Genomic DNA, 27,703 nt, shown 5'->3' with positions numbered 1-27,703 from the left:
CCTGACCTGTTCTGAGGTTTTGTAGAAGGCAACAGAAGCATTGACAAGTTTGAGGCGGTCTTCCATCTTGAGCATGAGCTGCTGCCAGTGTGAGGCCACCTTCTCAGCACAGTCACGGATCATGTCCATGTCATAGTGGTTGGCCTGCAACATGGCCTCAGCCTTTTGCTGCACCTGCAGGGCACTCTGGTGTGTTTTCTAGGGAAAAAGAAGACAGGAGGCTTATTCAGCCAGGTGTCATATGCTGACTGAAAGAACCAGGATGTTCTTCACTTTACAGAATCAACTTTAGTTAATACTCACTAGGATGCTTCTACAATGATTTGTATCCAATCCAGTGAAAAATTCTATTAGCTAGGCACAACTGAGATGAATTAGTCACAGAATGACTCTTAGCAGTGAAGTTCTTAGCCAAGAAACAGCAGAAAGACATTTAACAGGTGATATTCAAAAAAAAAGCCCATTAAAATGTTCCAATTTTTTTTACTTCTATTGGTCCTTATAATAGAAGCTGGAGGAAAATGAACAAATGGGAACAAGGCCAGGGTGAACATTTTTTATTTTCATTTTTAAATGAAGCTCTAGATTCCAGTGAAAACTTTTTAAGAAACCAGTGATTTTTAAAAGAAAAGAAATATATAAAGGAAGAACTAAGGATGTACCTTTTGCATTCTCTATTACTATGTAATAAATCTAAGAAAATCAGATGACAAAACCAGCAACAGTCTTGCTCACATCTCCTTATGGGAAGAAAACGAGCTTCCTCAGGGCCTGAGGGCCAAGGTCTCTCCAACAAAGAATGGGTACCCTAGGCAAGGAGCAGTTAGGGCTGGTATAAATTCAGATTCAAAAAGAGAGGCAAAAATCTCAATTTCACTTGAAATTAGTGGAAAGGATCCCACAAAACATTCAATATAATATATAGTTTCAAACTTAGACACGTCACTTAAAAAACATTCAATTTAATTAATAGGAAATACTTGGCTCAGTATATTTATCAAGTTTTCAAAAGCTGCCTGGATTTGATGAATAAGTGTTAACGTGTGTCCACTGGCACTGAGTAGATGAAAATAATTTAATTTAGGGAATATAGTGATTTCTGTGACTTTTTTTTATCTGACTGACAATATGCACGTTAGTAGAGCCAGAAACAAGCTTTCTGTCAGCAACTGTTCTATTTGCTTTTAACTTTACTCTGAGAACACCCACCAGAACTTTGTCCTACCCTCAAAGAAACCAATCCTAAAAACAATTAGTGTCTGTTGACAGTGAACATATACATACTAACGTGGCCAAGGCCTTCTGCTATAGTTTGGCCCAAACTGACCCTGAACCCTTATCATGGTGAAATATGCTACTTTTAAGGAGAGGGCCTAAAGAGTTTTGAAGGCAGCATCTTTTACTGAATTTACAATCTGCATCTGTTCTCTGTAAGACCTCCAGAGCTCTCTTTTCTGAAGCTGGTTACACAGCAAGAATGTGTCTAGAAGACCATTTAAGTCTTGAGCTCCCTGATTAAATGCAATCCTGATCAAAGAAGTATTTCCTGCAAGGGTCCTTTCATTAGGACAGATGGATCCTAGCCACTTGTATCCTTGTTATGAGATCACTGGATAGGATTTCTAGTACCACTTCCCTGAGGTTGCTATACTATTTCTTTCTCCTGGAATTACCAATTGATTTTTGTCATTTTTACTAATGGAGTCTCTGACTCCAATGATGGGTACCATATTAGGAGATGGCAGGCTGGTCTGTGGCTAACAAAGCGATGACAGAGATGGATACTGTCTTACCTCAATGGCATGCTGGAATTGCTCATGCTCTCTCTGTAGCTGCTCTGCCTCCTGCAGTGAGCTGGCTGTGATAAGGCCAGCATTTAACATAGACTCTCCATTTCGGATCCAGCCCAGCACCTGAAACACAGGGTAACTCCAAGTGGTAGCTTCTCTAGAGCATGCTGTAGCACATAAGTGAGGGATGTGAGTTTGCAAGGTGGTCTGGGACTCCCAGATATAGTGAAAAACTGGTTTCCTGAGTATTCCACTGGGACAGTTCAAATTCCTTCAATGGCTCTAACCACAAGAACTGCAGTCTTGTTCTTAGTGGTCAGTGGGAGATGGGCACTGGATTGTTAATATAAGAACATAGGTCAGAACAGTCTGCAGATCATATTAGCAGACATACCAACACAAAGAATCCCTTGATGCTCAAGAGAAAGATTTTTCCTTTCTTTGCAAATATTTCCAGACCTAATGAATATACAAAATTTGCAAATTGTTTGATAAAGGTAACTTTTTGCTTCAGTAACTTATTTTCCAATTTAATGTCAGTTAAGGGCACAATAAACCAAGTGTGGAGTAAGCTGCAGTACAAAACTCAGGGCTCTTTGTCACCTGACTTCTCTACCTACTCGCCAGATGTCAGAAGTAGCTAGGGACATTTCTAACAACATTTTCAGCCCCAAGTCCTTCCTCTTGCCATTTATTTGCTGTTTAGTATTTTTTTTCCAGCCCCTCAATGCTCATGAGACTTCTCCAGACTTCACCTAAGGACTCAATCACCAAGGGACAGCTGCAGCTCACTGCCTTCTCTGGGAGGGGACCAAATTCCAGCCTTTTACCCCTATTGTCGATGCCCCTTGTCAGCAGGAAGTAGCCAGAGAGAATCTGTGCCCTATTTCATGATTATTAAAAGGCTGGAATGTAAGGTCCGCTCCTGGATGGCTAGCAGACTCCACCCTCCTCGCAGCAAAGTCTCCACTCAGTACCTGCATTACCTAGGCAACTGGGACACCTGGAAGAGGTCACATCTGCATCTGCTGAGGTCACATCTGAATTTGACGTGGCCACACCTTTCTCTGCCCATACCCTAGCCCAGGCCCAGATGCCCTCTCTCTACTCTCTCTGCTCTTTTCTAGCTCTTTCCTTCTCTTCTCTTTCCTAGCTTTCTTTCCCACCTTTCCCAGATGCTCTCTTTTCTAGCTCTTTTCTCTTCTCTTTCCCAGCAGGTCTACTGAATAAACCTACCCCTTAACTGAAAAAAAAAAAAAACCCCTCAGGGCTCAACAGGAGATTAAGTCCACACACAAAAAGAAAAGTCAATTCTGACAGCAAAGGCCATAGAAATTGTGGAAGTTCAATCTGGATAGCTACTTAAGGCCAAGACCTTTAGTTATCTACACAATATTCACCTCTTAAAAATAAAACTAAATCAGGACCAGGCTCTGATAGCTCATGCCTATAATCCTAGCTACTCAGGAGGCCAAGATCTGAAGATCACGGTTCAAGGCCAGCCCTGGCAGGAAAGTCTGTGAGACTCTAATTCCAATTAACCACCAGAAAACTGGAAGTGGCACCATGGCTCAAGTGGTAAAGTGCTCACCTTATGCTGAAGAGCTCAGGGACAGTGCCCAGGCCCAGAGTTCAAGGCCCACGACTGACCAAACAAACAAAAAAACTAAATCAGAAAGTAGAGATGTGGCTCAAGTGGTAGCCTTGAGTAAAAAAAAAAAAAACAACCAGGAGTTCAAGACCCTGAATTCAAGTCCCTGTACTGGCATGAGGGAGCTAGAGATAAACAGAGAGAGAGAGAGAAAAAAAAAAGAGAGAGAGAGACAAGGAAGGAGGGAGGAAAGTAGGGAGTGAAGGAAGGAAGGAAAGAAGGAAGGAAAGAGGGAGGGAAGGAAGTTAGGAAGGAAGGAAAGGAGGGAGAGGTGGTGGGTTTAAAAACAATACTTTTCAGTACAACTCATTTATAGGATATTATAATTCTAGCCCATGAGATCAAAGCTGTAGTCTTTCAAGGAGTGTATGACAGTATCACTTTTCTGACACAGGAACCACCTCATTCATGTTATTTGTTTTCCCTTTCCTAAGCCTGGATATTGAGATGATGATTAGAACTACAACTGCTATAGGGCAATCACAAGAAAAAAGCCACCTATAACCAAGATTCGGCCTAATGTATCACAGGGCCACCAAATGGACATTAACATGTGCTACCTATTGACTTGTTCCATAGGGAAAAATACCTTTCTTTTAAAAAGCCTGCAAGCAGTGTCAAATTGTAGGGGGAACACTAGTTTATTCCTTTATTTCTTAAATAGTTTTGGTTTGGGCAACAGAAAGTCTTCGTTGGCAAGTTACAACGCTTTGTTTCACTTAAAATGCAAACATGGAAAGACCAACAAGGGTTTGGGGTCTGTTCTAATAAAATAGTATGCACACTCCCAAATGGTCCAACACAGATCTTATATGGTTGGATGGCATCATAGCAGGGCTGGCTGGCTGTGTGCCTACAGACTACCACAGACTCAGCTGGAAACAGCTGACCTGCAGACTCTCTGCCCACAGAATGAGAAGCAACATTTACCTGTGGAAGCCCTTTGGCATTTAGCCCCAACAATCCTTTTCATATGTCCAATTTTTATTTCTTCCATGTACTTGGTAAATATGGCATTATAGTATCTTGATAAGAAAAGCTTCAGCTTTTTATCAATCCTGGCAGATTGCGGGGGTGGGGGGGTCATATAGTTCCTAGCCTAGGAAGAATGTGCTCAAGATCTCAAGAAAGAGACCAACAATACCAAGACAACCTCATGGTCATGATTTTCAAGGGCTACAGCTGCCAGGTAGGGGGAGTTTTTCTACTACCCAGCAGACAAGCCATTGTCTGGGCCACTGGCTCCATTTTATCATTGCATTGGGGGTTTGGACTATTATATTACATGTAAGGCAGTTGTACTGTGATCAGGGAAGATCCTCCCAGATACTGACAGGCCTGAATTTCCATCTTGCCAATGCCAAGGGCCTAAAGCATCCTCACCTCCACACATTTTGCCCTTTGCTCACCTGCTTCACCTCTGCCTGCAGGTGGCGCAGTTGTACACACTGCTCCAGGTGCTTCCTATGCTGTTCAGCAGCTAAATCCAGCTCCTGTTGTTTTTCATGAAGAAACTCCAACAGGTCCTGAACCCGAGTTGCCATATCCACATCTCTATCACAAAGCAGCTCCACACCTGTGGACATTGGAGGAAGACCCTAAAATTCAATGTTCACCTTCACCTGTTCAAAACTGTACATGCAGTTTGGCTGTGGATGACCACCCACTGGGCTCTACTCAATTGTGGGAGGAGTTCCATCCCAGCAGCGGTGTATTTACCTGTCTCAGCAAACTACTGTTTAAGAAGACATACTGAGAATTCATATAAATCCACTTGCCACTTAGTGGCCATGTGGCATTTTTACTTTGTATAAAATAAACACACAGATTTTAAAATAAGTTCCTGTCACTAGTTACATTTCTGAGCTTATAGTGACATCTGTGGGCAAAATATAAACTAAGGAAAACTAAATATCGTGAAAACATTTGTTAGGATTTACTCATCAGAAAAAACCTATTATTTTTTAAATATGTTCATGACAGGGGAAATAATACATGAAAGTATTTATGAATAAGTTTCCTAATCATAAAGTTAAATGTGACTTCTATATTATATAAAATAAAATGCAGAACATTTCCTCTTAAAAGAACAGGTAGCCATAATAGCTGAAATGGCTACATAATCTGCAGTCATCACACTGAAACCTCAATTCTACCAGTGACAAAAATAATTCACAGCTGCTATCCGACAGCAGCACCTTTCTTACCAGAGGCCTGGACTTCATTGACATATTGCAAAAGATCCTGCCCTTGGTGAATGACATCAAAAGTCAAGTTATTCATGGTCAAGGCTTTGTCAGCATGGTGCTGGAGGCGTTGTTCCGCAATTGTGAGGTCTTCCGTGTCAAAGTCATTCATTTGCTGAGAAAGTTCATCATTCCAAGACTCAAGGTCTGAGATGATCTGACAGGGGAAATGATACATTTAAGATCAAGACTTAAAGCATAAATATATCGTAACAAAACTCACTGTGCTTACTAAAGGAATAGACTAAGCCAAAAGAGCACAGAAAGAGTATTACATAAAATGGTTACATTTTATAGTAAAAGCCTTATCAAAGCTGGTGTGTGTGTGTGGCGCTGGTCCTGGAGCTTGAAATCAAGAGTCTAAGCACTGTCCCTGTTCCTGAGTTCTTTTGCTTAAAGCTAGAGCTCTACCACTTGAGTCCTAGCTGTACTTGGCTTTTTGGTGGTTAATTGGTGATAGGAATCTCATGGACTTTCCTGCCCAGGCTCACTTTGAACTGTAACCCTCAGATCTCAGGCTCCTGAGTAGCTAGGACTACAGCATGTGCCACTGGCACCCAGCTAATAGAGCTGTTTAAAAAAAAAAAGTATACTCACAAAGAGGACAATTAGGTATTTAAAAAGAAAAAATACCACAAGAGTAAAATATATTGAGTATATTACATTCACTATTACTACAAATGCTTAAAAAAGAAGCCTTTTGGTTTTGATTAGACACAGATTTGGGAAACCGCCTTTATCATGAAAGTTTTTAAGAGAGAAAATAATTATTGAACATTTCATAAGACATTTATAGATATGCCTATTAAATATAGAAAGAATGTAACTTGAAAATTATTTGTTTTCACATCATAGGAAATAGCTACTCCGGGAAACCATCATCAACACCACAGTGAAGTGTCTGTTTCCTCAGAAGAGCTGCAGGATTTATCAGCAGAAGGATCAGGACTCAGAAGTGGACAGTTTCAGCTTCCCAAAGAAGTGGGCCAGTAGGTTACACTTTCTCATTAGTAGAGCTGTGATATTCCACCGCTTAAACATTCGTGCACAAAAAACAGAGCCTGAGTCTAATTAGATTTTTATATCTACGTTTAGAAGAAATACCAAGGAAAGAAAAAGCTAACCTAAATATGAGGTGAGAAATTGAAGTGTGTCACTCCTGGGTTTTGTTTTTGTTGTGGTTGTTTAACAACTGAAACATGGCAGTCGGTCATGGAATTGGGATGTGGGAAAGGAGGGCAAAAAAGGAGTTGATTCATCTAGACTCACAAGATTAGCTACTGCTGTGTGCTTCCCAAGTGAGGCCTCATTTTAAATCTGAGTACATGCAGGGTATCCTAAGATAGGAGATGACTTAAATGAGTAAGGTATTCAAGCGCGCTCAGGGTGCATAAGAAGCAGCCATCTATTTTAGAGATCCTTTGGAAAGCATTTAGGGTGAATGGTGGAAGACTGCACAGAAACAATAGGGAATTGCCTTAGCTCTCTCTAGCCAGAGTTGGGGTCCTAACACACAGCTCCCCAAGAGATCGACTACAACAAATACACATGCAGAGAATCCCATGAAATGAAAAATACTCATAGTTTGCCCACAAAAGAGCAGAAAATCGCTAAGACCCCTCCTCATCCCAAGGCTGCTGGGACTCAGGAGCCCCAGAAGACCGCAGAGCCCTGGCGTAGAAAACTCTACACCAAGGACTGGACAGTGCAGACAGAGCCCGAGCCCGAGCCCAGGGGCGAGGCACCGTGATGCCAGACCCCGGGAGTGCTCTCGGCCCCAGACGTGGAGAGCGCCCTCGGCCCTCAGCCCTAGGCCCCAGACCGGACAGTGCCCTGGGCCCCAGACCCTGACAGCACCCTCGGCCCCAGGCTCTGCCCACGAGCCCTGCAGCAGGCGCGGAGAGCAGGGCGCGGATCCGGGGCTGCCACAGCACGCCGGCCAGCCCACACCAGGTCCAGGACAGTGATGTCCAGGAGAGTGATGTCCAGTCCAGCGCTGGCGGCGACCCAGAGCTCGTCCAGGACCCCACCCCGCAGGAACCGCACTCTTAGAGGACAGGGGACGAAGCACCGCCTCACTGCTCCCACGGGCTTCAGCCGGAGGCCACGGGGACTCATACAAGCGGGTGCTGGGACCCCGAGTCCTCCACCTTTGCCAGGGCTGTGGGGACCCTTGCTCCCCACCAGCGAAACAGACAGGTGCGAGCACGCAGCGCTCCCCCGTCCCCAAGCCCAGGCCTGCCTGGAGCCCAGAACTGCGCAGGCCGCGGCTGAGCCGTAAAACACATGCAAGACCATGGCCCCGAGGACCCAGCCACGCTCAGGCCCTGGACCCAAATGCGTAAATGACAAGGAAAGATTACAAGATTCATGGACAATCAAGACAACAAACCAAATCCAAAACCAACAGCAATCTAGGTAAGAATTCCAGTGAGAGTGAAGAAAAAATGGACTACAACAGAACCGTTAAAGAAATGACGACAGAATTGGCCAATGAATAATACGGGACATGCAATAATAATTTCAAGAGCACAAGGAAGAAATAGCAAAGGAATTCCAAGACTTCAAAAAGAGATGCTGACAAAAGTAGGCACGGTATATACCTCATTAAGACTGACTGATATTGAAAGCATAAATGTTTCAATTTCCACAATGCAAACCACAGTGAAAACCATAGGTAACAGATTAAGTAAAATAGAAAACAGAGTATCAAGAGGCAAGGATGAAACAGAGGAACTGGAACAGGAAGTCAAAGGTATGGACAAAACACTCAGAAATTACCAAAGGGAAATCCAAGAACTGACAGACTCAGTCAAAGGGAAATCCAAGAATTGGCAGACTCGGCCCAGAAATCAAATATAATTGGGATCGATGAAGAGAAAGAATTTCATAATAGAGGCATGGCAAACCTATTTAGTAAGATAATTACAGAAAACTTCCCCAAAGGGAAGAATACAATCTGAAGAGAAGATCAAAATCAAAGAAACATATCATACAAAAATCATTAGATCAATTTAATAAGCACAGGAAGAGGAAAGAAGCAAAATACAGGAAAAGTAGAAAATGGTAGGAAACATGACACATCTCTCTCTAATAACCCTAAGAAAATGGTAGGAAACATGACACATCTCTCTCTAATAACCCTAAACATTAGATTCAATTCCCCAATCAAAAGAAAAAGAAGCACAGATTGGATAAAAACACAAGATTCATCCATTTGTAGTCTCCAAAAGACCCATCTCACAGACAAAGATAAAAACAAATTCTGAGTGAAGGGATGAAAAAAGATCTTCCACGCAAATGCACCCTGCAAGAAGGCATTGCTATCTGATAAAAACAGACTTCTCATTAAATCAGTACAAAAAGACAAGGAAGGTCATCACATAGTAATAAAGGGAAGGATCCCTGCACCAAACAATGGAGCAGCTAAATATGTTAAGCAAATACTCTCTGGTCTACAGAACAAGACAGACCCAAACACAGTAACAGTTTAACACCTCACTCTCAAAAACAGCACAGGACAACCAACCAAAAGATAAGCAAAGAAGCTTCTGAACGAAATGACCCCGTATCCAAAAGGACTTAACAGACATCTAGAATGTTCTACCCAACAACAACCCAACACACCTTCTTCTCAGTATCCCATAGGAACGTTCTACAAAATAGATCATATCAAAGTTCACATGAAGCCTAAGCATGAGGATTGACATAATCCTTTGAATCCTATCTGACCACAGTAGAATCAAACTAGTTCTTAACAGCAAAACATACTGTAGAAATTATTCAAATATATGGAGTCTGCCCAACACACTACTGAATAACACCTGGGTCACAGAAGAAATTAAGGAAGACATTAGAAAGTTTTTACAACTCAATGAAAATGAAAACACATCACAATGGAACCTCTAGGATATAGCAAAAGCAATGCCAAGAGGAAAGTTCATAGCCCTAAGTGCACACATAAAGAAAACAAATAGCTCAAGCAAATAACCTCATAATGCAATTAAAACTGCTAGAGACGCAAGAAAAAAATTAAATGTAATGCTACTAGACAGAGAGAGAGAGCAAAGATTAGGGCAGAAATCAATGAGATAGAAATTTAAGAAACTATACATAAAGTCAATGAAACAAAAGCAGTTTTTTGAAAAAAATTAATAAAATTTACAGAACACTGCAAGATTTATAAAAAAAGAGATTAATAAGATCAGAGATGCCACAGAAAAAATTATAACAAACATCCAAGAAATCCAAATGATTATAAAGAGCTACTTCCAAAATTTATACTCACTAAAGAAGGAAAGCAGCAGAAATGGACATATTTCTAGAAACATACAAACTGCCCAAACAGAACCATGAAGATATAAGTCAACTAAATAAACCAAGAATATTCAATGAGATAGCAGAAGTAATCAGAATTCTTCCAACAGGGAAAAGCCCAGGCCCAAATGGATTCACCACAGAATTTTATGACTTCTCTTTTCTTTTTGCCAGTCCTGGGGCTTAAACTCAGGGCCTGGGCATTGTCCCTGAGCTTCTTTTGCTCAAGGCTAGCACTCTACCACGTGAGCCTTAGTGCCACTTCTGGCCTTTTCTGTTTATGTGGTAATGAGGAATAGAACCCATGCATGCTAGGCAAGCACTTTACCACTAAGCCACATTCCTAAACCAGAATTCTATAAGACTTTTAAAGAAGAACTAATACCAATACTCCTCAAGCTTTTCAATGAAATAGAAGCAGATAGAGCAATCCCAAACTCATTCTATGAAGCCAGCATCACACTCATCCCCAAACCAGGAAAGGATCCAACCAAAAAAGAGAACTGCAGACCAATTTTTCTGACAAAAACAGATGCAAAATTCCTCAATAAAATATTAGCCAACAGAATCCGGAAACAAATAAAACATCAAACATTATGACCAAGCAGGCTTTATCCCACAGATAAAAGGCTAGTTTAAAATACGCAAATCAATAAATGTAATTCAACCTGTCAACGGAGCCAAGAACAAGAACCACATGATCACCTCAATAGATGTAGAAACACCCTTCTGCATAATAAACCATCCATTCATGTTTAAAGCTCTGGAGAAACTAGGCATAGAAGGAGCATTCTTTAAAACAATAAAAGCCATATATAACAGATCAACCCTCATTACCACATAAACTACAGGGGCAAAAACTAAAACCATTTCCCCTAAAATCAGGATCAAGGCAAGGATGCCCTTTCTCTCCACTCCTCTTTAATATAGTTGTGGAATTCTTAGCCAGAACAGTAAGGCAAGAAAAGTACATTAAAGGGATCCAAATAGGGAAAGAAGAAATTGAACTATCCCTATTTGCAGGTGATATAATTGTATACATGAAGGACCCAAAAAAACCCCACTCCCAAACTTCTAGAACTAGTTGACCACTTTGGCAAAGTAGCAGGATTCAAAATTAACCCACAAAAATCAGTAGCCTTTCTTTATGCCAACAATGTACAAGCAGAAAGAGAAATCATGAAAGCAACCCCATTTTCAATAGCAAACAATAAAATAAAAATAAAACAATAAAAAACAACAAAATACCTAAGAATTAACCTAACCAAAGACATAAAAGATCGATTTAGTGAAAACTATAAAAATCTAAAGAAAGAAATCAAACCAGGAAATAGGAAGACTTTCCATGTTCATGGATAGTAGAATATTGTGAAAATGGCAATACTACCAAAAATAATACACAAATTCAATGCAATCCCCATCAAAATCCAAATGACAGTCTTTACTGAAATAGAGAAAACAATCCAAAAATTCATATGGAACAATAAAAGACCTAGAATAGCCAAAGCAATTCTAGTCAAAAAAAATTCATATAATTATCACAATACCAGATTTCAAGGTCTACTATAGAGCCACAATAACAAAAACAGCTTGGTACTGGCATAAACACAGACCCAAAGATCAGTGGAACACATTAGAAGACCCAGAAATAAAACCACATACTTACAGTCATCTGATATATGACAAAAGAGCCAAAGACTTATCAGTAGAAAAACATAGCCTCTTCAATTACTGGTGTTGGGAAAACTGGGCAGCCACGTGCAGAAAACTAAAAGTGGATCTGGATCCCTGCTTGTCGTCACCATGCACTAACATCAACTCAAATATTTTAAAGACCTCAACATCAGACCCAAAACTCTGAAACTACTGCAAGACAGAGACATTAGACCTTAGAGGCACAGGCAAGAACTTCCTGAATAGAGTCCAAGGGACAAAACAGACAGGAGAGAGACTCAACAAATGGGACTCCATGAAAATAAAAAGTTTCTGCCCCACAGCTAAAGACAGCCACCAGAGTAGAAAGACAGCCAACCAATTGGGAAAAGATCTTTACCAGCAATACATCAGACAAAGGCCTAATATCCAATATATACAGAGAGCTCAAGAAACTAACCCAAACCTAATAAATCAATCACTAAATGGGCAAGGAAGCCAAGGAGAGAGACTTCTCAAAAGAAGGGGTAAGAATAGCAAAGAAACATATGAGGAAATGTTCATCAACCCTGGCCATAAAGGAAATGCAAATAAAAACAACCCTGAGATACCACCTTACCCCAGTCAGAATAGCCTATATCCTAAACTCAGCCAACAACAGATGTTGACAGGGATGTGGGGAAGGAGGAACCCTACTTTACTGCTGGTGGGAATGTACACTAATACTAACACTTTGGAAGGCAGTCTGGAGGTTCCTCAGAAAACTAAATATAGATCTTCCCTACGACCCAGCTATACCACTCCTAGGTATCTACTCTGAGCAACAGGAACCAGGATATAAGGACACATGTACCTCCATGTTCATTGTAGCACTGTTCACAATAGCCAAGATATGGAAACAACCCAGATACCCCACAATAGATGAATGGAACCAAAATATGTGGTATCTATATACAGTGGAATTTTATACAACCATTAGAAAGGATAAAATAATGGCATGCACAGGGAAATGGATGGAACTAGAACAAACCATGTTAAGTGAGGTAAGCCAAGATCAAAGAGACAAACAGTATGTTCTCCCTAATATGCAGAAGTTAGCTTTAAAACACAAAGGGACATGACAAATTACACAGGATTCTAGACACTAACATACAGTGAGACCAAAAGAGGATAGTCTTAGGAGAACATCACCAAGTCGTAATACCCAAGCACCAGTTCATATGTACATAAAATAATATACATACTGAACCGGACTCCAAAGATAAGGCAACAAAGGAGCTCTTCTTAATTTGTCTTTTCATTTTCAGATGACTGTATTCTTTGCCTCATATACACGTGCACATCTGAGGGAAGTGGGAGGAGGGCATAGAATGAGCGGAAAATGGGGGGAAAAGTGCAACAGTGAGCCCACCGGCTGCACTGGACATTGATGAAAGCGAACAAACCAACTCGTAGGCGGAGATGGGAGGGAGGGAATGGGAGAGAATGAGGGAACAGATGATACTAAGCTACCTGACATACGTAAAGATAACCCTGCTGTATATCACTTCTAAAACAACAATAAAGTATTTTTTTTAAGGAAAGCATTTAGGAGTGAAATGAAAAGTGGACACTCTCTACAATATGTTAGGACAATAAAAAAACAAAGGTTATCTGACGTAAGAGTGATAAATCTTCTTTTTGGGAAGTAGGCGTGTGGAAATGCCATTGTCCTTCTGACTCCACTGCTATGTATGTTTAAAAACCTTTACATCATAGTTTTAAAAAGAACTTCTTGTGAAAGAACATACTGTATATCTCAATGCAATAGCAGTTTTCTATATATACCTCTACTTATCCATATGAACATTAACCAAGCTAGCATGGAAGTTTTAATCTAAGAATCCAGTTATTATCAGGGAAAATAATCAACACTTCAGGATTCCCCAAATTCCTACTGCACAGATCATCCTGATTATTTCTTTTATTACTGACATTCACATATGTTATATGTTATATTATTAATAAAATCTAATAATACAACATACTGTATTTAATAAGATTGCATAATTAATAAATAATAAGGCACAAGACAGGAAGTAACTGAGGGAAAAAATGTTAGAAGGGAAAACAACCAGCCCTAACTTTCATCTTTCTGTCTACTCTAATGAGAATTTTCTTTTGGAATGTCTATTTCTTTACAGACCCTCAAATTGGAGAGGCTTAGGTATGACAATGAGTCAGACTGGCAATAATGTCTACTAGAGATTACAAGAGGCTCAGAACACACTCAAACTGTATGTAATAAACAAAGATTAATGTGTTAAACCAGCAGGGTCGAAAGACCTTTGCTGAGAATAAAGAAACCCTTGAGGGCCACAATCAAAAGGCCATTAGCAAAAGATCTTGCTCCAAAGCTTAGCCTTATAGCTTAACAGCACTATAGTGAAAACAACAACAACAGAAACAAAGATCAAAAAAGAAGTCTGGGTAATAACAAAACTGAGATAGTAGAGTCATGATGTAAACACAGTTTCTTGGGAGAAATAACTAGAAAAAAACAAAAAAAAAGTGCCTCAATTTTGTAGTTTGCATCTCTTCCTAAATATACATTTAAGAAATTGTCATAGGATGATATGTTAATAATTTTCTTGTTTTTGCAGATCATCTGAGATTTTATTTAGAACATCTTTCCAAGAACGTATGTGGGAAATAAGCTGAAATACCTGTATTCTAAAGAGAATCACATGAAAGCCTTGATACTTTGTGAGATGTGCATGCTATTCTAGTTGAAAACAGGACATAGGAGGGACTTTTAGAAAATGAGCCAAGTTTGAATTTGTATATGTATATTTGTATGTATTTATACAGCTCACACTTTTTTTTATCCACTCATCAAGCTGAAGGATCTAGTTTGGCTAGAAGAAGGGAAAAATGAATAAAAAAGCGAACAAGGCACAAATGTAGTCTTAATACTAATGTACATACATGAGAAAGGAAGTGGAAAAAGTGAAATGAGGCTGGAGAGAATATTGGAAGGGGTAACTTGATCAAGAAGCACTAGACACTTAAATGGACATGTTAAATTGTAACCCCCTCGTACAACCTTTGGAGTCTCAAACAAAACAAACAAAAAACCACACAGATGAGCCAAATAACAGAAGAACTTTATTTTCTCATATCCCTAACGCCATACGTCCTATGACAGTGAGGTGAGGCTTCTTCTCAGGGAAAAAAGGAGATCCCTGCCAAGTCTACCTGGCTCAGATTTCCATGTGTCAAAACAATTAAAGAGAATGGGTCATATCCATTCTTGAGCCACAGCCTCTGAAATGCTACAAATCCTATTTGACTGCACCTTGACACTAAAGTGTAGGTTGATTTCCTCCTGCACTACTTGGGGTTTGACCCTCTAGTTTGTGTGATCAGTGGTGGGGTTTGTGGCGGAACATATAGCCTGTATGCCATATAAACCCTCAAAATCACTTGGCCCATGATACCACAGACATGCAAACTCCTCATATGCATTGCATTAGCTGCCTGAGGCTGTCTGCCTATACTGTAAACATTCTATGGTCCACAAATAACACCACAGACTGTGTGCCTTCATTGTGGTTTTGGATCAGGATCAGTAAGAGTGGAGATACATAATGAAAAGTTTGTTCCTCTTTTAAGAAGCACTGATACAAATGAAGTAAAAATTACTTCTGAATATCAAAATGTCCTAGAAGAATTACTTCAACTAATGCTTATGATTGCTTTGTGTTTCTTAGTGGAAAATATTTCAAAAGCAGTTAAGTTTCAAAAAAGTAAGTCCACTGCAGCTAGAGAGGAACAGATCTGCCTGGTCTCTGTTCACAAGATGTGGCCATCTGGAATCCCACGGGCACCCTGGGACATGTAGGTCCCGTCCCTACTGCATAGCTGTAAGTGGGCCTGAAGATCAAGACGGACTACACTTGAGCAGGATGACCAGGCATTGTGGTGTTAGGGTTTAACTTCTTTCTTTTTATTAACTGAGGATAATGTTGCAAAGAGTCAAGAAAGTCTTTCTTTAACCAAAGCTCTTGAAGTTGAGAAAACCAGTGCTGAAAGTTGAAAAAAACAGACAATCAGTGAACCACCAGAAAACTGGAAGTGGTGTTGTAGATCAAGTGGTAGAGCACTGGCCTTGAGCTGAAGAGCTGAGGGATAGTGTCCAAGCTCAGAGTTCAAGCCCCACGACCAACAAAAAAACAACAACACAGTAACAAAAAACAAAACAGATAATCAAAGGTAGAGAAGAAAGGGTCCCTTATTCTACCTAGTGCAGGTGTACAGACAGGACAGAAGGCACAGCAGGCACATTACAGACAAAGGGTTCTTCTTAAAGCCAAGGGAACCAAATGAGTGGGGGTTGTCTGTGCAAGGCCATTCCCATGACCGAGCCTCGTGGCTCCTCAATGCCTGATCTGCCCGAACGCCCCCACCCCCAGTACCATTGCTGAGTTCTGCCTCAGGACAAGCCAGCAGTCCTCAGAAGCCCTGCCCTTCAGATCTGCATGCTTTGTTCAGATTCCTGTACAAATGCAGGCCACGTCTAGAAAGCCAATAGGGAGTTGAGGAATCATGGGGTCCGCTGCAGCTGCTAGCTCTGTGACCAGAATCCTGGCTTTACACAGGTTAGGGGATTTTGAGTTTCTTTCATCAGGTTTCAGAGAGTTTAGTTTTGTTCACCCATACTTACTACTGTATGCACATCAAATTCTCAAGAAAAGAGCTTCCTCAGAACAGAATTCAGAACTACCACTTTTTTTGAAGACAGTTAAAAGGCGTATTTACTTCTCTTATTCACATATAAAGGTATGAAAATGCATTTTTAAGTAGAAATGATAGAAAATCTCAGGGCAGCTTTGTGGAAGGAAAATTAGGTTTCCTGGACCTAAAACAATAGTTAAAGATCACTCTCCTTCTTGGAGAAAGAGAAAGATGGATGGAAAAGTGAGGATGGTGTGGGGGGAGGAAGAGAGGAAGAGAAACACAGAGAGGGAAGAGAGAGAAGAAGTGAGAGTGGCGGCCTTAGCTATTGTCTGCTTCAGGGAAGGCAAGTGCTGGGCAGCCATCTGACCAAGCCTCACATGCACCTAGGCAAGGAAATGTCCTTGTTTCACAGGCGTTGTCTGCAAATTCCTCTCAATGCTGCTCGGCTTCGATTCTTACACTTTATCCCATCTCTCTGCTCTTCCCAGCTGATCCTATTGTAGTTTCTCACCCCAGAATGAGGCCCTGACCTCTGAGGGCTGAGCACAAGGAGGCATAGGACAGGGTAGAGGAAGGGGAAAGGAGCTAGGGGGTCTGCATCTCCCACCAGATAGGAAGACAAGGGTATTGGACACTTACTTCAATGGCATCCCTTTCAAAGATGCGTAGCTGCAAGAAGAGTTCAAGCTTGATCTTGCGCTCCTGAAAGAGCTCCTCCATCTGTGACTGGGCCTCGTCCAGCTGTTGCAGCACCGTCTCAATGTGATTGATGGAACTATTGTGGGGGGTCTTGTTGCTGGAGATGGCAGAGTCCCTGTAAGGGCAGGGAGAGAGCGGGATTGTAACAAGACAAACAGGAATTGGATGAGAAAGTGTCACATTGTTAGACATCAGATCCGGCAACTCAAATCTTCAGGGGAAGAGGCTGGCAGGAAGCTGGACTTTGTCTCAGAAAATGGAAAAGGCTTCGCTCTGCAAAACCCCACTATCCTTCCTCTCCGTGGTCCTGCCAAACCCGGGGATGTGCTGCAGAGCATCTGTGACTCGATGGCATGTTTCTAAATCACTCTCAAAGCAGTCTAATAATTACAGAAAATTTTTCTGGTGAAGTTTTAGTTTGAGCACTTTCCCCTTTTAAGAAGAGCAAATAGCTGATACCAATTTATTTATTTATTTATTTTTTGGGTCCGGTTGTGGGGCCTGAACTCTGGGCTTGGGCGCTGTCCCTCAGCTCTTCAGCTCAAGGCTAGCGCTCTACCACTTGAGCCACAGCACCACTTCCGGCTTTTTTGTTTTTGCTTATGTGGTGCTGAGGAATCGAACCCAGGGCCTCAGGCATGCAAGGCAAGCGCTCTACCACTGAGCCACCTTCCCAGCCCCAGCTGATACCAATTTAGAGCAGTGAGAGAATTGCACTGCTTGGGAGGTTGCTCTTTAATGTAATTAATGAGAACTTTACTTTTACACAATTAAGAAAATGCAGTAGCATATAAGGCTATCAGCCCAGATTCTATCAATCATCTTGAATGACACATAGAGGGCTACAGCTTAGTAAGTAGTCCCCAAGAACCAATAAAATGAATTTTTTTCAATTTGTTTCCAAATCTGTCAGTTTCCTGTCTTGTAGTAAGTACATTGGGAGTTACTATCCTGCCACACCCATGGCCTACTAGGCATGGATGGATGTGATGGTGCCTCAGACAGGGTTAAGAGGTGGAGCACTTACCTAGCATGTGAGAGGCTTGGTTTTGATCCCCAGCACTGTAAAACACAGCAACAGAAAAAGGCACCTTTGCTGCCATGCATGAGATAGGCAGGTCACTGGGGCCTGAGGATCTTCTAGGAGGTTGGGATTCACTTATTTATAAAGAAATTTTATAATTCCTAGATGTTAAGAGGATATGTTTAAACTGGGCACCAGTGGCTCACGCTTGTAATACTAGCTACTCAGGAGGCTGAGATCTGAGGATCACGGTTCAAAGCCAGCCGGGGCAGCAAAGTCCATGAGACTCTTATCTCCAATAGATTACCAGAAAACTAGAAGTGGCTCAAGTGGTAGAGTGCTCGCCTTGAACTGAAAAGGTGAGGGATAGCGCCCAGGCCCAGGCCCAGAGTTCAAGCCCCATGACTGACCAAAAAGAAAAAAAAAAAAAAAGAGGACATATTTACAGCTAAATTTTGAGGCTTACTGGTCTATGTTGTAATGAGAAAAAAAGTATGGAACTAAAAAAAATTGAGGAAGGAAGAAAGGAGAGAAAAAAAAGAAAGCTGCTGCTCTCCTTTGAATTCACAAGTATCGTGTTTTCCACCTAGTAGGAAAGAGAATTAGAGCTACTTGCTCAAAAACATAGGAAGAAGGGAACTCCAGCAGAAAGTGAGAATCCATGTGTTTCTCTTCCTCTCTTCCTCCCCCCACACCATCTTCTCTTTTTCACCCATCTTTCTCTTCTCTCTCCAAGAAGGAGAGTGATCTTAGCTATCGTTTTAGGTAACAGGAAAGCCAATTTTCCCTCCACAAACACAGGTAAGGAGCAAGGCTCACCTTAGCTGCTGGATGAGGTCCTCCCCTTCCTTGATCACATTGACAGTCACTTGCAGTGTGGTCTGTTGCTGCTGCCCAAAACGTTTGATGAGATCCTGCACAGCCTCCACTGACTCGGCATACACATCGTCCAGCAGTTCCTTCTGCAGTTCCTCCAGCCATGTCCACAGCTGCAGAGGGACAGGGCACAGTGAGCAGGCAGTACATTGGGCACTTGCATGGGAAGGTACTCCCTGGGAGGGAGGAAGGGAGGGAAGGAAGAGAGGGAAGGAGGGAGGGAGGGAGGAAGCACCACAAACAGTCTGGGCGGCCAGGGGAACACAGGCACAAAAAAGCAGCATGCCACCACTGTGTGGAGAAAATAAACAGGCAAAGGCGGAAGGGACTGTCACAAAAAAGAAAAAGGAAAGGGAAGCTACTCTCCCCTTCTAAGGCTCAATCAGGAGTGCAATGGAAATACAAACACTCCCTCAGAAAACAGGAACATGTGCTGGACACAACAGGCATTCACATGTCCTCTGCCTTAGCAGATGAAGAGTTTTATCCTTGGTAGATGCATTACACTGCATTATTAATTACTAAACCACCACTCAGAGGCACAGAGTTTACATCCCTCAGAAGAGAGAGAGCACACAGTGTGGTGAAATTTATTCATGACTATATTTGGAAGAAGGGCAACACAGTGCCCCCGAGGTAACTGCACTCAGCCCAGGGCTGCAGGGCCAGTTTGTTCCAGTTCAACCTTTCATGATAAGACACAGAATGCACAATGAACACACGTCTCCACTGCCACCAGGGACCTGGACACACCAACTTGGAGCAAGAGCAGTAAAAACTATTTCAGGCCAGCTGGGAGCTGGAAATCGGAGCACTGCCCACTTCCTGGAAGGCCAAGACTCCTTCAAATCTCTGGGGCACCATTCTTGGAATCAAAAGGGCAACAGATCAGACCAAACAGGCCCTGGAGGCTTGATAATATGTTCTGCCTATGGAGCACAGACTTCCAGCTTCCTCAGAGATGGCATCGCACGAATCACGCTGCGTCTATTGAGTCCACCGCTCCACTATAGAAGTTACTAAGAGGAGCAGATGAAAGAGGAAGAGGCAAGAAGGCACTCTATAAACAATGCTCCAGACACATTAATTACTGACATTATAAGGACAAAACCAAACTAACTGAATAGAGATTTGTTCAAGGAAACATTGGCAATCAAATAGCAACATGGCTGTTCTGAGCAATAACAGGTGTCTTACCAAAACAAGCTTGTGATATTTTATTGAGGTTTTTTTACAGGTAATTTTTTTCTTTATTTTAATTTTGATTTTTCTTTTGCTGGTACTGAAGCTTAAACTCAAGGCCTTTTTGTCTTGCTTGGCTCTTTTGTTTTTTTTTTTATTGTAAAGATACTATACAGAGGGTTACAGTTACATGAGTGAGGTAATGAGTACACTTCCTCTTGAACATTGTTACCCCCTCCATTGTTTTCCCCCTACCATCCCCAAAAATATCTGCTATACTGACGCACCAGGACATATCTACTTAGATGACAGCCTGCCTTCCATGTCCAAGCAGCAGGGTGGTGGCAGATGACTGACCATGCCAATAAATAAAATCCACACCATACAGACATGGCCCTCTTCCACACTCTCAAAATGGACATTTATTTGTAAAATGTGTAGCCCTTTGCAATTTCATATATTCTTCTGAAAAGAAAAAAAAATGTTCATTTCACTCCTCCTTTCAAAATCTGAACTCCATCTCCCACCTAAATACTTGGGCTTCACTGAAGCTGTTCCAGGAACTGCTACTAATCAGTCTAGGGAAGAGCCTGACCTCAGGGCCTCGCCTGGGCTTCAGGTCTGCCAGGGCACCATGCCTCTCCCCGACACTGGCTATCTTTCCTGGTGTAGTGTCCAGATGTGAACCTCAGGGATTCCCGGACTACCTTAGACTTCAGTGACTCTCTCTTGACTTAAGTCTAACTCCAGGACCCAGCCTGTAAGACAAGTGGAGCAGAGTGCCTATGTGGATGAAGATGGCTTCAACACCCCTTTTTGTTACATCGTAACATGTTACACTTGTTACATTGTAACAAATCTCACCTTTATACAGGTAAAGAGAAAACTGGAAAAAAACTGCTTTGAACTGGCCCAAGCACAATGTGTAAGTGGAATTCTATATAATGCTACCATAATAGTATAAGTCATTCTTCTTCCACAAATGATAATTAGGATAAAACACTGCTCATAAGAAAAAAAAAGTACATTATGAAGCCAGATGCTTGAGTTGAAATCCCCACTTAACATTTTTAGGGTATAACCTTTGGAATATTACTTTCCTGGATCCATGACTTGGTTTCCACATCTATAAAATTGAAGCCAGCCTGGACTGGAAAAGTTTATGAGACTCCTATCTCCACTAAACTACACAAAAAGCTGGAAGTGGAGCTGTGGCTCAAGTGGTAGAGCCGTAGCCTTGAGCAAAAAGCTCAGGAACAGTGCACAGGTCCTGAAGCCAAGCCCCAGGATTCGTGATAGATAGATAGATAGATAGATAGATAGATAGATAGATAGATAGATAGATAGATAGATAGATAGATAGACAGACAGACAGATAGATAGATAGATATTGGCACGATAATAATACCTACTTCAAAGAGTAACTTTAACGAGAGGACCCAAGTGTATTGGCTAAATAAGTTCAAGGTAGCCACTTTTACTAGTTTTGTTCTCAGAAAAGTGAGTATAAAAATACTCTTTTCTAGGTATTTTTCAAAATGCATATTCAAAATATGTTAGTCTGGAAAGTGTAACATTGTGCTACATTTAAATATCTTTACTCTTTAAAATAACACAGTATGAGGAAAAGATATTACAGGGGTCTGTTAGGCTCTATAGAAATTATTTCCTTCTGAGTTCTACAGGAAGAGACTGGAGTATTTGGGAGTCAAACTTTGGCCTTCCACCTGGTAGTTTTAAAAAAAGAAAAAGGAAGAAAAGAAACAGCTAACATATCCTGTCTAATATCCTGGACACATTTCCCTGGTGGAATGTGCTCACTTACCTAGCCTGAGAGTGAAACCAGTAAGAGATAAAACTGAACAGGAGACTACAGGCTCATGGGATATTGCAAAAGAAAAGAAAAAAAATGCTGTGTAAGGACCTAAAAGTCCATTGCCCCTATTCAATTTTTCTGTCTGGTTCTAGAAGCCAGACAATATGAAGAAAATACTCGCAAAGAAAAGTATTTTGCAATGTCAATGAAGAACATACAATAATGCAACACAATGCAAATGAAATCTCTTTGTAAAAGATTTTAAAATAGTATACACTGTATAAAATAGCCTTGAATAAGTAATGAAAATACTCTCTAGGATGTCTATGAAATTCTTAATTACAAATTTTCGGAAGGTTAAAAAAAAAAACAACCCACACTTCTGTACAAGTTCATGGCACCCTAAACTGATCTGGTGATGGTGTAAGTTTAGACAACACTGCCACCTAGAGGCCTTCAGAGATATGGCCGATTTACAGCCATGAGCCCTGGGTTTTGCAAGCCAGGATAGCAGTTCTAAGGAAGGGAGCTTGAACTCAGGTTGCATGTGTGTGTACAGACCTAGCGCATAACTTGTATACAAAGATACGAATGAACTAGGGAAACACATGAGGTTCTATGTAGAAAACCTCTGAAATAAAGACATGAGACTCATATCAGGCTGTCTCTGATCCAGGAACATTCCTCACCTCAGCTCCTTCCATATAGGTCTCCACAAACCCTGGAGTTCTACAGTGAGAAAGACTCTAACAATCAGCCTTTTCTTACTAACTGGAGATAAAAGATGGGGAGAGTATGGAGGTCAGAAAAGGTTCCTAGAAGAACTCTTGGAGGGCACTGGACACTAGGAACGGACTGGGAGCTGATGAAGTACATGATAGTATCAGAGCTCTGAAACCTAAAAATAATTATAGCTATGATCCCCTGTACTCAAAGATGGGACATCTTCATGAGCTGCAATGCTGGTTTGTAAAAATCCAGTGAGATACACAGAGGTGTGAAAGTGCTCATTTACTACAAGGGCTCTGTACACAGAAGCTACTACCTCTGTACCTGTTTCCCTTCTCTTCTTTTTGATAAAAGACAATCACCTAGGTACTAGTTGGGATGAGTCAACTGTAAAGCCAGTGTGATAACATTAAAGCCATAGCTTCCCAGAGCTACTTGCAGTTACTAACGAAGCAGAAGTGGGCAGTTAGTTACAATGGCAGCTTGCAAGTGTAATTTCAGGGGGCATCTACTATGTGCATAAAATGAGATTCTCTTTCAGAGACAGGGGATGGTTCCCACCATCTACCTGAAATTACAAACTGTACTCTGCGTATATGCATTGAAAGAATTGTAGGCATCGGAATGGCGGCTTTCTATTCTTGGGTAGATGCAATAAAAGATGGCTTTTTATGGTGAAAGACAATTAACACAGGATGTAAACAGGGTATGAATGGGAGCAAACAGTAAATCAGTCAGCATCATGATAAAATATCAATGTGAACATATCCAGGAGGAAAAAAGGAGAAGCAGGTTCAGGGCCTTTCCTCATGTTAAGAAGGAACAATCCAAGGTCCAGTTGTGAAGTGTTCTCCCATATACAACTGAGGCAATATTCAGAGGTTAAGTCAGGGTGTCTGTTGGTCTTGAGGTCCACCTGAGATGACCAGTGCTTCTTCTCCTTTTACCATCTTTGTTATCACTTCTGATCTGCCTATCACTCTCAAATAGAAATGTCTTTCTTTTTCACATACTGAGTAAGAGTCATGCCTCACCACCAGAAACATTTTCCTGGCATCTTTGGAGGACAATGGTCAGTCTTGGTTAGGTCCTAGCTTGTTACTTTCAACAACCTCCTTTCTAGTCACTGTTGTAACAGACAGCCCTTAGTATTGTCTAAATGTTTTAAATGTTGAAAAGCTTAGTCAAACCTTCACCCATTAACTCCACTGCATGCTTGTCATCCAACCCCAAACCCAGTAAAGTATGAAACAAATTTAATAAGTTATAACGTGCTCATTCACTCTTTCTCTCCTCTTTAGAACTCTACCCAAGATTGACCTCAACTGGAGTAAATTCGTGGAATCTATTTTCTTAAAAAAAAAAAAAGATGGAAACTTTTAAAGTCACTGCCCTACAGTTCCCTAGTGACTTAACAGTACCAATCTGATTGCCAACATATCCAGTTCTTCCAGATCTAACACGTCTGGGAACTAAGATTTGACCTTGCTTAGACCTAAGTCTTTCTCATATAACCCTTAGCTACTTTTTCTGTAGTTTGCTTTTTCTAGCCAGGTATAACACCAATTGTAGCACATGCTTCTGGATTGTAGCTGGTTAATTGGAGATAAGAGTCTTCAAGACTGTCTGCCTGGAATGGCTTCGAACAGTAGTCCTCAGATCTCAGCCTCCTGAGAAGTTAGGATTACAGGCGGGAGCCACTAATGCCCAGCTGCTGAATTGTTTTAATGAAGATTATATTTTTCTAGCACACTTGTGGATGACCATTTTTTATGAGTGTGTTAACTAGATATCAGTCTGTGTAATTATAGGGCTATAACAAGAGGTAGAAGCAGATACCGAACACTCTTAGTTTTTTCTATCACTGAATGTGGTCACTTTAATTGCCCACTTGTAATTAGATAAGTAAACAAAATGAAATGTCTGAGAATCCCTAGAGGCAATTTAATTGCACTGCGAAATGTAGCTAAGAAATTTAATGCTATAACAAATTATAATGATTTGATTAAATAAACTTTCCCTAAATATCATGTGCTAGAACTTAATCTTTCCCCCTGAAAAGTTTGTCACAGAAATCCTGGACTGCTCATCTGTTCAAAAGCTGAAAGCTGTCCATGGTTTTCTTATATTAGTTTAATGGGATGTCTTTTTTTTTTTTCTTTTTTCTGGTAAATGGTGGCAGTTTCTTTTAACTTGAAATACACTGGCCCTAGGACCTAGCAATTGTACTCTGGGGCATTTTATTCCAGAGAAGTGAAATTTACATTATAACACAAATCTACACATAATAAAAACTGCACAAACTAACATTCACATGTGTATGCATTGTGTGTGTGTGTGCACGCACACACACACACACACACACACACACAGAGGCATATAATCCTAGTGGAAGCTGAGTCAATGGGCAACCATTATGATCTGGGTCCTGCAGCTGTTTCCATGTAGAATACAGTAGTGTCTCTGGGAGATGCTCCAGAGGAGAAAGTTAAGTATAGTGAACATCCTCTTTATGGGAACTACCAGCAAACAAGAGAATCCAATGGAGGGTAGCTAGTTAACACAATGAGCACTATACACCTTTTTTTCTGTTTTACTTTATCTACCATGGATAGACTGAGTGAAAACTTTAGCAATAGCTGCCAAGAAAGCACTGAGTGTGCTTTCAGTACATTCCTGGAGTAAAGTCCACAAGAACAGAGGAGAAACAGCTCAAATAGTTCAGAGAATGCCAACTGCCCACAAAGAAGCAATGAGAATAGCCTACCCAGTTACCTCCCCAGCCCCCTCCTCCCCAGCCCGGGCCTTGTTCTAATAAGTATAAAGAGGAAAGTCTGAGTGTCAACTGCGAGGCAAGAAAAGGAAACCAGAGTGGTATGCTGCCACAAAAACATCTCCAGGTGGTTGGGAGGCCTTTATTTTTTACTTCTCAATAAAATGAAAGGTTTTCTTTTTCCAGGCATTATACAACACAAAAAACTTGTCCTAGTGTAAGTTTGCAAAGCACAACAAAGAGGCTTCTTTACTTGACCCAGCAAGAATTTCGGCAGGCCAATTCAAATAGGAATGAGAAACCATGGTTGCTAAAAACAAAAATCAATGTAAGGTCTCTGAATCAATTCTAGAAACAAACTGGCAGAACTCAATGTCACCTCTTAGTGGCCTCAAATAACCCACAAATGTCAAAGGCAACTGATAACTGAGCCAGAAATGAATTTGGGGAATGAAAATGAATGAGTATGAATGAATAAAAATATTTGTGCTTTTACTATATTTGATATTAGCATCATTCAATCACTAAGTCTGTTATTACATGTCAAAAGGGTATGCTAGAAACACCACTTATATCCACAAAGGGAGGATAATTTTTGGAAGTGGAACACAAAGCAAAGTGAGATCTGGTCCTGGCCCTCAGGGCACTTGAAATCCAAAATGTCCCAAGTGTGTGATATGCACACTCTACTCATCATTTTCCTATCTTCTTGCGTATCATATAGTTGACTTGTGTGAAATTTTGGGATGAGTAAAATGTGTGAATGACTAAACAATTAAAAAAAACACTGAAAAGGAAAGGAAGTCAGATAACAAGGAACACAAAAGTAAAATTATAACCAGAACTGATGAGAATAAATGTTACAAATAATACTGAAGGGAATAAGAAGATTCAGAGGTCAGCATAAGATGTGGAGAACTAAAAAATCCTCACAAAAATCAACCATAAATATATTTTTTGTGTTTTGGGTCCGGTCATGGGGCCTGAACTCTGGGCCTGGGCGCTGTCCCTCAGCTCTTCAGCTCAAGTCTAGGGCTCTACCATTTGAGCCATAGCGCCACTTCCGGCTTTTTTCTTTTTGCTTATGTGGTGCTGAGGAATCAAACCCAGGGACTCTGGCATGCAAGGCATGCGCTCTACCACTGAGCCACCTTCCCAACCCCTTAACCATAAATTTATGTTAGGCTAATCAACATCCCTTTCAAATATTTACTAAGGAAAAGACAACAACAACAACTTTAAAAGGTAGGGGTCAACGTACAAGTCTTGAAGATTTCTAGAGAGGAAGTGAAGTAGCTAGCACAGGATCATTTGTAGAGAAAATGGGTTCTGGAATGCTCCCCAAACTGGGTTTGGTTTGAAGGGAACACTTCAAACCATCACCTATTATGGCTAACATCAAGGTACAAAGAATTTGTCCTCTAACTGAAAACACAACCTCTTCTATCTTCCAGGAACAAGTGCCCTTCCTTCTATTCTCTGGGAAATTCAGTCTATAGATCACTTGTGTGAAATTTTGGGATGAGTAAAATGTGTGAATGACTAAACAATTAAAAAAAACACTTCCTCCCTCTCAGCTAGGGTATATAAACATTTAAGATAAAGAAAAGTAAGCATATTAACACTAATGAGCAAGAGAGGTAAAACAATCAGAGTCCAGGTCTGTGACTAGACTGCCAACTACTAACCTTTCTGGGCAGGATTTCCAAAGCTAATCCTCAACACCACTGCCTTAGACTTGGTAACTTCTAAAGTGAGTTGTGATGAAAGTGCCTCAGCAGAGGCACCAGGGCACCATTGGGCTGCAGACAAGCCAACAACCACTGCAGAGCCTTTACAGTGATAAAGGGGATTTCTATGTCGGAAAAGACTTCACCAGGTAACTTCTGAAAAGCTTCTCAAACCCGCAAATGAAAGTTTCTTCATTTACTACATTTCTTTCAGTTATTTTAAATTATACTATTTTCTTGAGAAGAATTGATTCAGATAACATATCTCCCAGTAATTTTGCATTCATCTGATATGTTAATACATTTAGTGACTTTATATAAACACCTACCATGGTATCAGAATTCCTTCTGTTGGCCATTATTGCATTAATTTTATTTTAAATTAAACTTTTTCTATACTTCTGAATTTTTGATCAATACTCATTTCAAAACACAATTGGAGAAAACTATTCTTCTTTATTAAAATCTGTTGAGTTTGACACTTTCTTTTTTTTTTTT

General features: G+C 40.9%; 1 protein-coding gene across 1 annotated transcript in view; it reads right to left on the bottom strand.

Moving 5' to 3' along the window:
* Positions 1–27,703, bottom strand: part of Trio (trio Rho guanine nucleotide exchange factor) — a 225,379-nt gene that overhangs the window by 130,685 nt on the left and 66,991 nt on the right. The window contains exons 11-16 of the mRNA XM_013013843.1: positions 18,919–19,088; positions 17,016–17,190; positions 5,649–5,844; positions 4,851–5,017; positions 1,794–1,913; positions 7–198 (exon numbers count right to left, since the gene is read on the bottom strand). Coding sequence (XP_012869297.1) covers positions 7–198; positions 1,794–1,913; positions 4,851–5,017; positions 5,649–5,844; positions 17,016–17,190; positions 18,919–19,088 — 1,020 coding nt within the window. The remainder of the gene's footprint in view (positions 1–6; positions 199–1,793; positions 1,914–4,850; positions 5,018–5,648; positions 5,845–17,015; positions 17,191–18,918; positions 19,089–27,703) is intronic.

Source organism: Dipodomys ordii, unplaced genomic scaffold, assembly GCF_000151885.1.
Source record: "Dipodomys ordii isolate 6190 unplaced genomic scaffold, Dord_2.0 Scaffold21, whole genome shotgun sequence".
In the NCBI taxonomy this organism is placed as follows: Eukaryota; Metazoa; Chordata; class Mammalia; order Rodentia; family Heteromyidae; genus Dipodomys; species Dipodomys ordii.
The sequence above is the reverse complement of the archived record's forward strand: the minus strand, read 5'-3'. Positions and strand labels throughout refer to the sequence as shown.